At 43.1% G+C, this 14,047-nt stretch overlaps 1 protein-coding gene across 1 annotated transcript in view; it reads left to right on the top strand.

The window, feature by feature from the left end:
• Window positions 1-13,610, top strand: part of LGR4 (leucine rich repeat containing G protein-coupled receptor 4) — a 97,800-nt gene extending 84,190 nt beyond the window's left edge. The window contains exons 12-18 of the mRNA XM_066583226.1: window positions 6-71; window positions 912-983; window positions 3,157-3,228; window positions 3,690-3,815; window positions 5,696-5,817; window positions 6,563-6,640; window positions 7,610-13,610. Of these exons, the coding sequence (XP_066439323.1) occupies window positions 6-71; window positions 912-983; window positions 3,157-3,228; window positions 3,690-3,815; window positions 5,696-5,817; window positions 6,563-6,640; window positions 7,610-8,886 (1,813 nt within the window). The 3' untranslated portion in view covers window positions 8,887-13,610. The remainder of the gene's footprint in view (window positions 1-5; window positions 72-911; window positions 984-3,156; window positions 3,229-3,689; window positions 3,816-5,695; window positions 5,818-6,562; window positions 6,641-7,609) is intronic.
• Window positions 13,611-14,047: the final 437 nt, after the last annotated feature.

The raw sequence follows: 14,047 nt of genomic DNA, 5'->3' as shown, positions 1-14,047 counted from the left end.
TTCAGGGACCTCTCGTACAATGAGATTACATCCCTGGCAGGACTGAAAGGCTGCGGCTCGCTGGAAGAAGTGTAAGCAGCGATTACTGCCGATGCAGCCATTGTGTTGTGTTACCGGGAATTCTCTTAAAGGGTTTGTGCCAAGGTTAAGGGTGACTTAATTGGTTACGTCTAAAAGCAGACCTAAATCGTTATAACGACTGTAAGCGCACAATAACCGTAACGTCTAAACGCGAGCCATTGCGCACTTCTCATTCGCTTTTTATTCGTCCTGTATAAAAATAATCGGCGGCTCGTTCACTGATCGTTAGGAGTAAACGCTCCCCGCTCGGTGTTTCATATAGAATGTGAAGCGCTGAATGAGTAGTGAACAATTCTCAACGATCTGCCTGTCTAAACGCGTCACCCGCTCGTTCAGATGAGAATCGGTTTGTGTATAAGGGGCATGAAATCGGCGACTGTTCAGCAATTTCTTGCTTAGTACCCCATAGGGTCCCTTTTTTTTTTTTGCATGGGCCAACTGTCCCTGAAAGCCATTTGTTTCAGCAACACCAACAGTCACTAATACGGGAGTCTCGAGGCTGCCAAGCATACTCGCCGACGCTCCGTTCATTCCAGTGGCACTGCCAGAAATAACCGACCGCTTGTACTGTGCCATCACCAGCAGTCCCTTTACAATAAACTGTCCCACTGCTGCTTTCATTCAGGGACCTTCAGGACCCCCATTCCCGTGATCAGTGGTTAGACCGGCGCTGATCACATGGCTATAGCCTATGTTGTGGGTAGGGAATGACTTGTAATCTTGGCACAGGCCCTTTTATATACATCTATGTGCGTCATCTGTTAAATCGGTGTCGTTGACTTGGGTTATAATTATTTTTAATGCTCACCTAGTTTCTTTGACTTTTATAGTTCCCTGCAGCACAATCAGATCTCAGAGGTTCAAAACGAGTCTTTACAAGGCCTGATCTCCCTCCGCATGCTGTAAGTACTGGATAGGACTGTGTCCACCTCCCCCACCCCTTAGACTATACTTGCCTATCCCGGCTCCCCGCAGCTCCATCAGCGCCCCACCTCAGCTGAGGTCTGATTACAGACTGCAGTCAGTCTGCTGATGGTACGTCGCAGGCTAATGGAGAGGCGGCGCGGGATCTGCAGGAAGCCGAAATGATTAATATAGTCTAGTCTGGTTTTTTTTTTGTTTTGTTTTTTTCCACATGGCCAGCATTTTTAAGAAAAAACAAAACTTTCAATAAAAACACTAAACCTAGACTAATTGTGCATCAATTAGAGGTCGGCAGCTTCATTTTATGCCACTCTTTGCATGTTATTACTTGGTCCATGGCTTGACTTTGATCATTTCAAAAGCGTCAATTTAACGAGACGGTCACCATCGTTTTGCACCAGTCTTTGATAACGGCACAAGGTAGTGACCGTCACACTGATTACAGTGCTACGTCTGCTGTGTGGATCTGTGCAGTAGTTTTGGAGAAACTTGCATTCTATCAGAGGAAGCAGATATCCAGGACTAGAAGTAGTCCTGGATATTCATGAGCTGCAGTCTTGTTACACCCAGCCCGCCTTCCAACCACTGATTGACAGCCGACTGCCCATTACTGTGCATAGAGAGAGATGCCAGTTATTGGCTCCTAAATATGCAGGACTAGTTCTGTTTCTAATTAAATGTAAGTTTCTCCAAAACTACTGTACAGATGCACAAAGCAGACCTATCACTGCAATCCTATGATGCTCCAAGTGTGGGTTGCCGAAACATATTAAGTCTCTCTTTTTAAGGTGGCCGTACTCATTTAGATTAATGTCATCCAAATCCACTGATTTTAGGGGGGTTGGCCGACCATCTAAGTATGGGGGTATCCTGACTGCCCCAATAGCAGATGCCGGGGGGGGGGGGGGGGGGGAGGATCATGCCCGATTTTCTTTCTTTACTCTCATGGGAGGGAGATAAGCTGCCACTAGAGGTGTTCAAAGGCAGCTTATTCCCCTCTATCATTGCATGCATGCTTGGCTAAGCTGGTGTTTAACACAGGGGATAACTTGCTTGATCAGTGGGGGTCTCACTGCTGGAACCTCTGCTGATCTCCAGCACAGGACTCCCTTGTCCTGTTCTGCCTGTCGCTGCAGGAGTTTCTCCTTCCCCTGCAGTGATGTCAACATGAAGGGAGCATTGGTCGAGCATGCAGGTCAACACTTAATTCATTCCAGTGGGGCTGACTTAAATACCAAAGTGGGTGCCATTGAAACCAGCACTCTATTCAATCTCCTCCTCACTTCCAGGGGTGTAGTAACCTCGTAGTGAGGAGGACGGAGGGCACAGGACTCCAAATCTTGATCGGCAGGGGTCTCTAGCAGTGATATCTTATGAATAGGAGATAACTTGCCATCTTGGCACAACTCCTTTAAAGTATAACTACACTTTTTAAAAACTTCTCACATGTCACAGTGACATGTGGGAAGTCTTGATCTCTGGTGTCCGGATGCTGAAACCCCAACTGATCGCTAAAACAAATGGGTAGATGCACTTAGCGGAGTGCTGTCCCTTCGGCTGTTATGAGCCGTGTACAGGTTCTATAGACTTGCTATGGAGCCCATAAACCACTCCGAGCGGTGATGGGAAACGGTGTACAGTGCTCAGATGAGTGCTTCTGCCCATTTGTTTTAGCGATCAATGGGAGTCTTCTCACCCGGACCCAATCTATCAAAACTTCTGACATGGTCGGAAGTTTTTAAAAAGTTGTTACAATACTTTTTAAAGGGTATCTGTCATCACCTGACATGCCTGGTTCGGTAATTACAGCACTGCTAACGTCAGTGCTGCTCTTGGGACTACAGAAACGTATACAGTGGATGGCCTCTGGCCGTAATGGTCAGTGATGGTTCCAGGAAAAAAAAAAAACTTTGTTGCCTTGCCCCAACGGGATCCAGTCGTGTTCTTGGCAACTAATCCATTGTATGTATGACTTCCGTACAGAACCACAGTAGATCCCTTTAAATGTGGCCAAAAGGTACCTCGCCCATGCACTATAAGAGAAGTGGATTATAATAGCAGAAAGTAACAACCACAAGTGCATCTGATATAAAAAATCTCCTAAAATTAGCGACCTAAAATCTAATTCTACATGTTTTTTAACTATTGCAGGGATCTCAGCAGAAACTCGATCAGCAGGATCCACCATGATGCTTTTAGCACGCTCGCCTCTATATCCAAGCTGTAAGTGACCATCCTGCGAAAACGGTGATCCAATAATTTCCCCTTTTTTTCAGCTTTTTTTTTCTTCTTTTCCTTGTTTGTTCTTTAAATCACCACATACAGTAATCTGTCTTTGTATGCTAAGAGGATTTACCTTCTAGAAGTATTTAATAAGATCACAGACCCCCAGGGTAATCGCCAGAAATGAGCGCCATTTACTGTTGAAATAACAAACCTGCTTTGAAAGGGCATTCTAGTCAGATTAAGATTTTTGTAGCGATATAGAGAAATGTCAAGCGAATGTGCTGAATGGACTGTTGTAATAGCCGAGTATTATACTCCCTGGTTACCAAATAACGGACGGACCCCCATTGCCCTAAATGTCAAAACTGTGTAAGGACTTGACTCTGAATGCGATGGAACAGAACTTAATACTTTTTTTTTTTTGCTTCTGATAACGTTGCTCATTTAATTATTTTTAGAGACCTGAGTTTTAATCAATTGTCATCGTTTCCACCCGGAGGACTTCACGGCTTAACCCAACTAAAACTCACAGGAAATCCGACATTCAGAGATTCGCTCTCGGCTAAAGACTTTCTAAAGTTGCAGTAAGTTATGATGGTACTTCATTATCATTGAATCTATTGAGGATAGGATATTCATGTATAATAATTGGGGTTCTGCCCCCTGTGGCCCCCACTGATCAAGAGGACCAAGGAGTTGTGGTGTTTTCTGCAACGCTGCACCTGCTTTCTTGGTTATCCCAGGCACAGTGGTGTCCATAGGAGTGTGGCTGTGCCCCATACTTCAGCTCAATTTCTGCCACCCCTAAATACTGGTTAGTGGAGATCTGAAGGGTCAGATCACCAATTTTACATTGCTGGTCTATCGTAGGGGTTGAAGATTCCTGGATGCCAATTAATCATGGTCCTTTTTTTTTTTTTTGTTTTTGTTTTTACCTAAGCAATCCTACCAAAGGTAATTGGACACGTGGGCAAGAATCAAAAGTTGTATTTATTTACGAAGGTTAATACTTGGTGGGGCCTCCTTTGGCCCTAGTAACATTAGATACTCTGTGGTATACTTTCTACTAAAATATTATACACTCTAGCTGGTATTTCCCTCCATTCAACCTGCAAATGTCTCAGAGTTCTTTCAAAGAAGATACATTGGCCTGTCTACAATTGTGCAAGGAGTGTCGCCATTTGACAGATCAGCAAGGAAAAAATGTTCCATGGAATAACGAATCACACAGTTCCATCTTCAGATCAGATGGAGGAACCTGGGTGTGAAGGATGTTTGAGGGACACCTTTTGCCTGAGTGTATTGTGCCAGTCGTGAAGTACAGCGGAGGTTCCATTATGGTCTGGGGAGGTCTTGCGTGGCATGGTCTCGGTTCGTTGATTTATATAGGCAAGAACCATGAACACTCTGAGGTGTAATTTGCCTGATCACAAATCCAATACTACTTTACGTTGGCTTGAGGATATGAATGTTCCATGATTGGACTGACTGCACAGAGTCCCAAACTAAACTCTGTTGAACATCTTTCGGATGAACCGAAACGTCTGGTCAGGAAATATGAACAGCGTCCATCTTCTTGCAGAGCGCTTGCCAGATGTTTGCAGGATGAATGGAGGGAAATGCCAGCTGAGGTGTATCAGACGTTAGTAGAAAGTATGTCAAAGAGTATCCAATGTCATTAGGGGCCAAAGGAGGCTGACTAAGTATTAACATACATAATTAAATACTACTTTTGATTCTTACTCAGGTATTCAATTACTTTTGGTAGGACAGTATACAGCAGATTGTTACCTGTATATACAGTATATCTTATAGCATGTCATTGACCTGTGAGAATATAGGAGAAGGGGTCTAGTATTACAGCTCATCCCAATTAATTCCAGAGGTTGATACACTGTTTACTTTTGCACTGTCAATTTATTATGAAAATTCATTGTATTAGCAAATGGAATATCTATATTCAGCATCTATATATAATGCTTACTTAAATATGTTTTCTGGTCTTAAAATATTGATCACCTATTCCAAGGATAGATCAATATTTTATCGGGGGAAGGGGGTCTGACTCCTGGCACCTTTGCCTATCCGCTCTTAGAAGGGGCTGCTGCACTTGGGTTTGTGCTGCAGCCTCTCCATTTTATACCCGACACAGCGCTGTACATTGCATAGTGGCTGTGCATGGTACTACAGCTTAATTGAATGAAACTGAGCTGCAAAAACTTGAAGAGGCCACAGTGCTGGTTGGAGCGCCGCAGCCCCTTCAAACAAATGATGATCTGGGGTGGGGGGAGTTGGACTCACACTGATCTGATATTGATGACCTGTCCTAAGGACGGGTTACCAATAGTTAAACTGTTAAAGGGGTTTTCCAGGACTTATTTTTTTATCTTACAGATGTGCTGTGTGTTCTAGTTTTGTGTGGATGATGATGAGTTTAATTTTCCCCTCTCTCACCTTGCTTTAGGTCCGTATCCGTTCCATACGCTTATCAGTGCTGTGCATTTTCAGCATGTGACTCTTATATGACCTCTCCTGCGGAAGACGATGGGTCAAAGTACCAGAAGCTTCTGTTGGATCATGAGAAAGGTAATCAAGATGAATTGATGAGAACTGGGTAAGAGGGCGGAGCTGTGGTGGGTGGAGCCTAGCACCACACTGGTTTGTTTCTGGTAGGAACGAATGGTGTATTGGGTTCCATGCACACCATGTGGCTCTGCCCCTTCTCAGTTCCCTTTACCGACCTATTCTAGTTACATTCTAGGATGGGTTTCTCCCAGGCTGCGGATAGTGGCCATTCTGATGCTTTCCTGGAATACCCCTTCAAAGGGGTTATCCCACTTCTAGCTTGTTTTGCTGCAGGAAGCAGATGGCTCCATACACTACACAGTGGCCTGGGCTGGAACTGCAGTTTTGAGTCCTATTGTAGTGAATGGAACTCAACCTGTACTACCAACCCAGACCACTGCATGATGAACAGAGCTGTTTTCTTCCTGCAGCAAATCAGCTAAAAGTGGGGCAACACTTTTAAGAAAAGGATTACAACGGGTTAGGCCTCTAACGTTTGATCAGTGAAGGACTGACTGACCTGACCCCTGATGATCATCAGAATAATGGAGCCACATAGCACAATGCTGTACATGAGTATGGCTATGTTGGTACTACAGCAGCTCGTTATCCAGCATTGACTACTTGCACTGGAGTTCTGTCCCACACATTTAAATGGGACTTAGTTACAGAAGTAAATGATTAATGCAATAAGTAACACTTGTCAAGTAGTATATTACAATATGAGATTGCCTTTAAGTAAAAACAAATGTATCGTCTCACGTAGGCGCCATTGAAGATTACATGATATCGGAGGAAGTTAAAGACCACGTGCAAACAGTTGTTCATTGCAATCCATCTACAGGTAAGTTGTTCTGATCATCCTCCTAGGATCGGGCATTGGCGTTGTAGGCATCAGTGTTTCACTGAGGTCACTAAGGATATGTTAAAATATGCATAAAATTATTTTGCATTCGGGAGAATAATTAGTCTTATCGAAAGGAATTTGTAACCTTTCTGGGTGACATCCATTGCTTCTGATTGTTGGATACACTTGTAGCCTCACTTTATCGAGTCAACCATCTAATCAACTCTTCGCCCTGGTTTAGATGGTTGACTTGTGGTAGAACTGGACGGTCATTGGTGTCCTTTTTGTATTCAGTTCAAAGGGGTTGTCCAGTTTAAATGATTGATGGTTTATCCCCAGGATAGGTCATCAATAGTAGATCAGAGCAGGTCACCTGTCGATCAGCTCAGTGCGTGCGCCCATTGGCACGGTGAAAAGCTGATTTTTGCAGCAAGCAGACGGCTCCGTTCTTGCTGCAATACCAAGCTTTGTATTACAGGCCAAGTTCACATTCATTTTACTAATACCAGTGGATATGAAGCAGTATTCATCGTCTCCTTCATTGATCCAGCACTACGGCTGCCATGGTCCTCTCAGTATTTGCTTATGAGCAGCTTACCCTCGGACTACTGCAGACAGGCAAAGGTCACGGTGTTCATGTAGCGTTCTTCTGGCATCACTGCTCACATGTGGAAGCCATGATGCTGGGAGACTGGTGGTAGCCATTTGTAAACAAAGACCGGAAGGACTGCAGGGGGGCGGGGGGGCAGATGGGTACTGCTTCTTTGAAGAAAAATTAAAAATGGCTGTAAAATAAAACTTGGAACCTTTTTTAAGCTTGGTTAATGAGAGGAATTCATGATGCGAGTTCAATTAGTTACTACAGCCCAGTGGTCAGACCAGCCTAAAATTGCAGTGGCTTCCTTTAAATGTATGCCATTTAGACATCCCTTGCCCAACTAATTCTCTCTTTCTTTCTTTTTTTAGGTGCCTTTAAACCCTGTGAATTCCTGCTTGGCAGCTGGATGATTCGGCTCACTGTGTGGTTCATCTTTCTGCTAGCGGTCATCTTCAACGTCATAGTCATCATGACCATGTTTGCTTCCTGTTCCACCATGTCCTCCTCCAAGCTCTTCATAGGTCTCATTGCCATCTGCAATCTCTTCATGGGTATATATACAGGAATTTTGACTGTATTGGACACGGCCTCTTGGGGACAGTTTGCGGAATTTGGCATCTGGTGGGAAACTGGCAGTGGATGTAAAGTGGCCGGGTTCCTTGCAATTTTCTCTTCAGAGAGTGCCATTTTCTTCTTGACCTTGGCAGCCATTGAACGGAGCTTGTCTGCAAAGGATATAATTAAGAAGGAAAAGAGCCAGCATTTAAAGAAATTTCAGATTGCTTCAGTCGTCGCTCTGTTTCTTGCAATAGCGGCAGGATGTTTGCCTTTGTTTCACGTTGGAGAATTTTCCTCCTCTCCTCTGTGCTTGCCTTTCCCAACTGGAGAAACCCCATCTTTAGGTTTTACAGTTACGCTGGTTCTTCTCAACTCCTTGGCATTTTTGGTGATGGTTATAACCTATACAAAACTCTACTGCACTCTGGAGAAAGAAGACCTCTCCGAGAATGCAGAATCCAGTATGATCAAACATGTTGCTTGGCTCATCTTCACCAACTGCATCTTCTTCTGCCCCGTTGCCTTCTTCTCATTTGCCCCACTCATCACAGCAATATCCATAACCCCTGAAATCATGAAATCCGTGACTTTGATATTTTTCCCGTTGCCAGCTTGCCTCAACCCTGTGCTGTATGTGTTCTTCAACCCCAAGTTTAAGGAAGACTGGAAGCTACTAAGATGGCATTTGGCCAAGAAACGTGGTTCAGTTGCGGTAGCAACCAGTGCCCAGAGGGGATGTGTGACTCAGGATTTTTACTATGACTTTGGAATGTATTCACACCTACAAGGCAACTATGCAGTGTGTGATTACTGTGAGTCAGTTCTTCTAAAGAATCCTCCACCCTGTAAACACTTAATAAAGTCTCACAGTTGTCCAACGTTGGCCGTCGTGCCCTGCCACCGGTCAGAAAATTACTGGTCAGATATTGGGACTCAGTCCGCTCACTCGGACTGTGCAGATGAAGAAGACTCGTTTGTGTCTGATAGCTCCGACCAAGTCCAGGCTTGTGGTCGAGCCTGCTTCTACCAGAGTCGTGGCTTCCCATTGGTTCGATATGCCTATAATATACCAAGAATGAAAGACTGAGCGATCCGCTGATGGACCTATTCATATGGAATCTCGCGATGGTCGAAGAGCACAAACCATTAACGACCTAACATCAAAGGGAGCACTTTTATAAGCATGTCACTTATAAGAAGGGAAGCGGACAAAGGATGTCAAGACTCTTAAACAAAACCCTTTGTTGTCTACGGGGCCGTGTATTTTGCGCTGCAAGCGGCTACAGGCTTCTGCGGGAGACAGAAGTCTAAAGACTGACTGTTTGGACTACAAATAATTTGTAAACCAAAATTTTTACTTTCGATCGTCTCGTTTTGTCCGTCTTCTAATCTACGTACCGTGTTGTCTTTCTCTACCGTATGATGTCTTTATACGTTAGCCCAGCATCATCGTATAGATCGGTCATGTAGCGCAGATATTGAGGGAATGTCCTTTTGTACGAAGACAGCTGTTCATCCTATTCGGCAGCAAAGTAGCCTGTATGTTGAGTAGCTCAGGATAACTTACTGCAAGACTAAAAGGGATGCATTCCCTGTCTATGATGCTGTGATCCGAAGTGTTTCATAGGTCTGTAAGGAAGACTGCACAAGGTCATCCAAGCTATCGGTGCCGTCAACGACGTGTGCTGGGACCTAGCGCTACCAGTAGCGCGCTCCAGACGTCCTATAGGTGAACCTAGACCAAAAGTAAAATAAATTTACAGTATTATCGAATATGTTAACACAAGGGCTACAACTCAGCTAGTGACCGGAACGGGTGTTTCAGTAATAGAAGATAGTGCTGGTTGTCCACCGATCAGAAGTTGAATACATTTGTAATTCGAATGGCCTTTTTGACTATCTGTAACCTATACAGTCGGGAAATATTGTAAACAGTACATTTTGTAGCAATCCTGATGTAATGAGGTAAGATACACAAAATATTACTTGTGCCTTATGGATTACTAGAAATTTTTTTTTTTTTACCCCCAAAGCTGGTTAAAGGGCACCTACATAGTAGTCAGACTAGCCCAAATCCATCTGTTTTTACCATATCATGTAACAACCTAATAACTTTCACTGGAGGCCTTTTGTGGCAAGAAACTGTCTACCCTAAGGCTACGTTCTCGGTCGTAAAAATTGAGTCTGCTTTGAGAGAACCTGGGAAAAGGGCTTGAGACTGTCACCATCTGTTTGCGCCCCCTCTCTCTGAGACCACCACAAGGTAGTGTCGGTCACACTGATTACAGTGATATGTCTGCTGTGTGGATCTGTGCTGTAGTTTTGGAGAAACTTGCATTATATTAGTAGCAGCAAATGCATAGAAGACTACTTAAAGTAGTCCTGGATATGTATGAGCTGCAGACTAGCTCCACCAACTCACAGAGCTGCCAATCATTGGCAGTGTGGTGGGTGTGGCTAGCCTGCAGCCATGAATATTCAGGACTAGTTCTGCCTGACTGCTACTAATAAAATGCTAGTTTCTTCCATACTACTGCACAGATACATACAGCAGACATCACTGTAACTCTTGTGACTGGCACTACTTTATGGTGTTTTTAGTGAAGTTTGCAAAAACAGGGTGACCGTTTCTCTTTAAAGGGGACCTGTCATCAACTATAAGACCCCATAAACTGAGTTATGGTGCTTTTACTTTAGGCGATGTAGAGTTTGGGGAGGTGTCCAATACTTACCCGGTTCTACACTGTGCCCAAGCAAAGTCGGTGCATTCACAGCTCGCTTGACTCTTTTCGGAGGTCCACGCACACATTCCCACCCATCTCTTCAGAAGGCCGTGTGCACTCCTATAAAGGGTCAGGATGGCCATGCACGTACTGATTGTGTTGGAGGACACCGTAGGAGCAGGGAATCTGCTTGATGTGAAAAGAGGCATACCAGAGTCCACGTTACCTCAGTTATAAGGACCGTTATCTAGTTTATGGTGCTTCTAGTTGGTGACGGGTTCCCTTTAAAATGACCTACAAAAGATGCCAATATATAAAGGGTTTAGGAAAAGAATGATCAAAGTCCACTTCACAACTTGTCACGCTTAAGAGTACATTCACACAGCCTTTTTTTCCGTCTACTTTCGGACCTGAAAATCAGACGGAAATTGCCCCCATCCATTTGAATGAATGGGTCTATGCAATGCACATGTGTTTTTTGTGTGGGTTTTTTTTATTTTTTTTCTACTTGGACATATAGTCTAAGTTAATCCTTTCCAACCCACTGTCTGACCTCTGCAGACATTATGATTTAAGGCTGTACAGCTCCAATGTTGGAAGACGCCTGTCAAGGTTCTCTTACTGTATATTGCCAGCCTCTCTGACGTCTGAGCCTATCCAACGTGTCGTCTCATGCAGTACTGGCTTTAGCCAGCATAGGGCGCCATTGTATAATGGCAGAAAAAGACTAAGCCCCCTAGGAAAACCAGGATACAAATTGGATTGGAAAGGGTTGAAAAAAAAAAAACGCAGCATGTCCAATTTTCAGAGGAGTTGATGTGCGGTCTCCCACACAATGAACAGTATAAGGGCTGGATGTCCTATGCTAGGTGTAACTTTGTATACTTCAGGGTATATGAACATTGATGAATACAATGACAGGGAACCTTGAACACTATATACCACAGGCCTGGAACACTTCTAAAGCTAAAAGGTTATATAATAAAATTCACAACCTGTTTTAGAGCCTGCAACTTATTATTCTTCCAGCCACTGTCTTTTCTTTGCATGGCTCTGGAGTGGACTATGATCATGTTTTCACTTACCTGCCTTCACCAACGCACTCTGCAACATTAAAGGGATTGTCCAGGGACAGACTTTTTTTTTTTCTTTTTCAAAAACTTGCTTGACCTGCATAGTAAAATAGAAGACCTACTCTCCTTTCCTGCTCCCCCGCAGCAGGGAGCCGGCGAAAACCTCCCCAACAAAAGGGCCATGTGATCAGTGCAGGCAAACAGATTCCCTTCAGCCAATGAAGAGCTGCAATGGTCACATGACCAACTGTCATCTTCACAGTGAAAGTGAAGACCAGCGGGGACCAGGTAGCAGTGAAACGGCAGCTGTGGGGAAGGAATGTTTTCTATTTTAGGCTGAGCAATTTTTGAAAGTCTGTCCAAGGCCTTCATATATTATATGGGAAGAGGTTTCCATTAAATTGCACACTCTGATCAGATCCTAGGAGCATCTATGGTTACATCCATGCAGGGGTATAAAGAGGCAGCATTAGTACAGCCTTAAAAAGGTTGTAAAAGTAAAAAAAATAAATTAAATATGGCTCTGCTAGTTTCCCAGAAACTGTGCCTCTTCTGCCTATGGGCTTTTGTATTGTAGCCCAAATAGATTAAAGTGAGGGGAGCCAAACTGCAATACCAGCCCCAGCCTATGGACAAGAGTGGCACTGTTTTTCAGGGGACAAAAATCTGACCAATTTTTCTGGTCTCATATAACCCAATTAACCAGGTGCAAAAGATATAGCTTTTGAGTAAAAAAAAATAAGTATCCATAAAGGGCGATGTTGCCTGATCTTGCCAATGGGTTACACTGCTTGACAATCATCTGATGTTTTTGGGCTCCTCCAAAGTGGAGATTCTATTAACACAACATTTCTATAAACACTGCCAAAATATATGAAAACTCTGCATACAACTTATCACAAATCTGTTGTGCAACATCGCTTCCCAAGATGATACATCTTTAGCCTGTCACTCACCAATCACTGGATTTACCACAAATCCACGTCTGAAATCTCCCTTTAGATTCCTATCCTCTTTATCTTAATGGGGTTGTTCACGTTTTTCGTTGTTTTTGTTAGTAGGATCTTTTTTAAACTGACCTGGCGATCGGCTGTTATGGAACTGGGCAGCATGTGTGTTCAATTTCCCTGCAGTGCCCCCACAGGTGGGATGAATTATTACACGACTCCCATTCAACTCAATAAGCTATCTGTGTAATTCATGGACGTGTCGGATCTTCAGAGATGCCCTTTGTAGTCTTTGCTCAATCTGACAGAGGATGGCTCCGAATAGGGGAAACTCTACATACTTCTATTAACCCAAAATGCCCTGAAAGCATTTAAAAAATTTTTTTTTTCACATCAGCAACTCGGTAATGACATCTTTCCTAAAGAAACCACGACAACATTCAAAATTACAAATTAATTTTGAGCACTTATACTTTCTCATCCAAACAATTAAATATTTCCAAATATTTTGCTTAAATGTGTAATAAATGGTAAATATGCAATTTTTTTCCCCACTTACTACTTTTTGGCTCCGTTACCCATGCATTGCAAAATTTGTGTTCTGTCATTTGTCTAATTCCTTTAGAGCTGTTAATTTTTAAGTAATCAGAAGCACAATTAGTCAAATCCCCTTTTCCTCGCCACGAACCCCACAACCCTCCCCCATCTTTGTTTTAGAGACATTCCAGACTAAACAGTGAAGCTAGATTTGAAGTTTTTAAAAAAATTAAGCTGTATATAGTGAGCATATTTTTTTATCTTTCTATTATAAATTATTTGATAGAGCACAAGGTTGGGATGTATAGCTTCAGTTTATTTTGTCAATTAAAGCTACCTCCTTTAAACTATATTGGCTGCCAGTAGCAGAATGAATCAGTTTATATACTTTTCCTCGCCTTGTAAATAAGCTCTTTTGTACATAGCTGCTGTAATAAAGTTGTTGTATATTAATCATGGGAGGGGTTTTACTCTGTATATTGTAATTTGTTTTTATATGAAAAGCTTTTAACAAGTAAAGAATTATTTCCATGTTGTGTTTCCTCTCGTTGGGTGAGTCCTCACAATTTGGGTGCAGTTTCTTTTATAAGAAGCCAACCGTGACTTTCTAACTATATGGGTAGTGGGTTCTGTTTTTTTTTCATTGTGGAGAGCACTAAGTTGGCAAAAGTGGTCATATAGACCATGCAATGGGTGGGAGCACTTATGCAAATTTGATCTCCAAGAAAGAAGGAATACGGTCTCTCTAGCATGACCTATTTGGAAGGTGGCACCAAATGAAGAAGACTAGAACTTTGGCATGACGTATCGATGGTGAGGTACTGAAAGCTGAAGATACCAGTGATACGAAACGAGTTAACACTTTATTGAAAAGGAACGGATAATACTATGTCCGGCTGTCTGGTTCGTCATCGTCCATCAATCAACTAATTCACAAGGTAATTGGTGACAGGACCCGGATCATTCCT

The sequence above is a fragment of the Eleutherodactylus coqui genome, chromosome 11 (assembly GCF_035609145.1).
Source record: "Eleutherodactylus coqui strain aEleCoq1 chromosome 11, aEleCoq1.hap1, whole genome shotgun sequence".
Lineage (NCBI taxonomy): Eukaryota > Metazoa > Chordata > Amphibia > Anura > Eleutherodactylidae > Eleutherodactylus > Eleutherodactylus coqui.
Note: the sequence above shows the minus strand (reverse complement) of the source record. Positions and strands in the feature narration are given on the sequence as shown.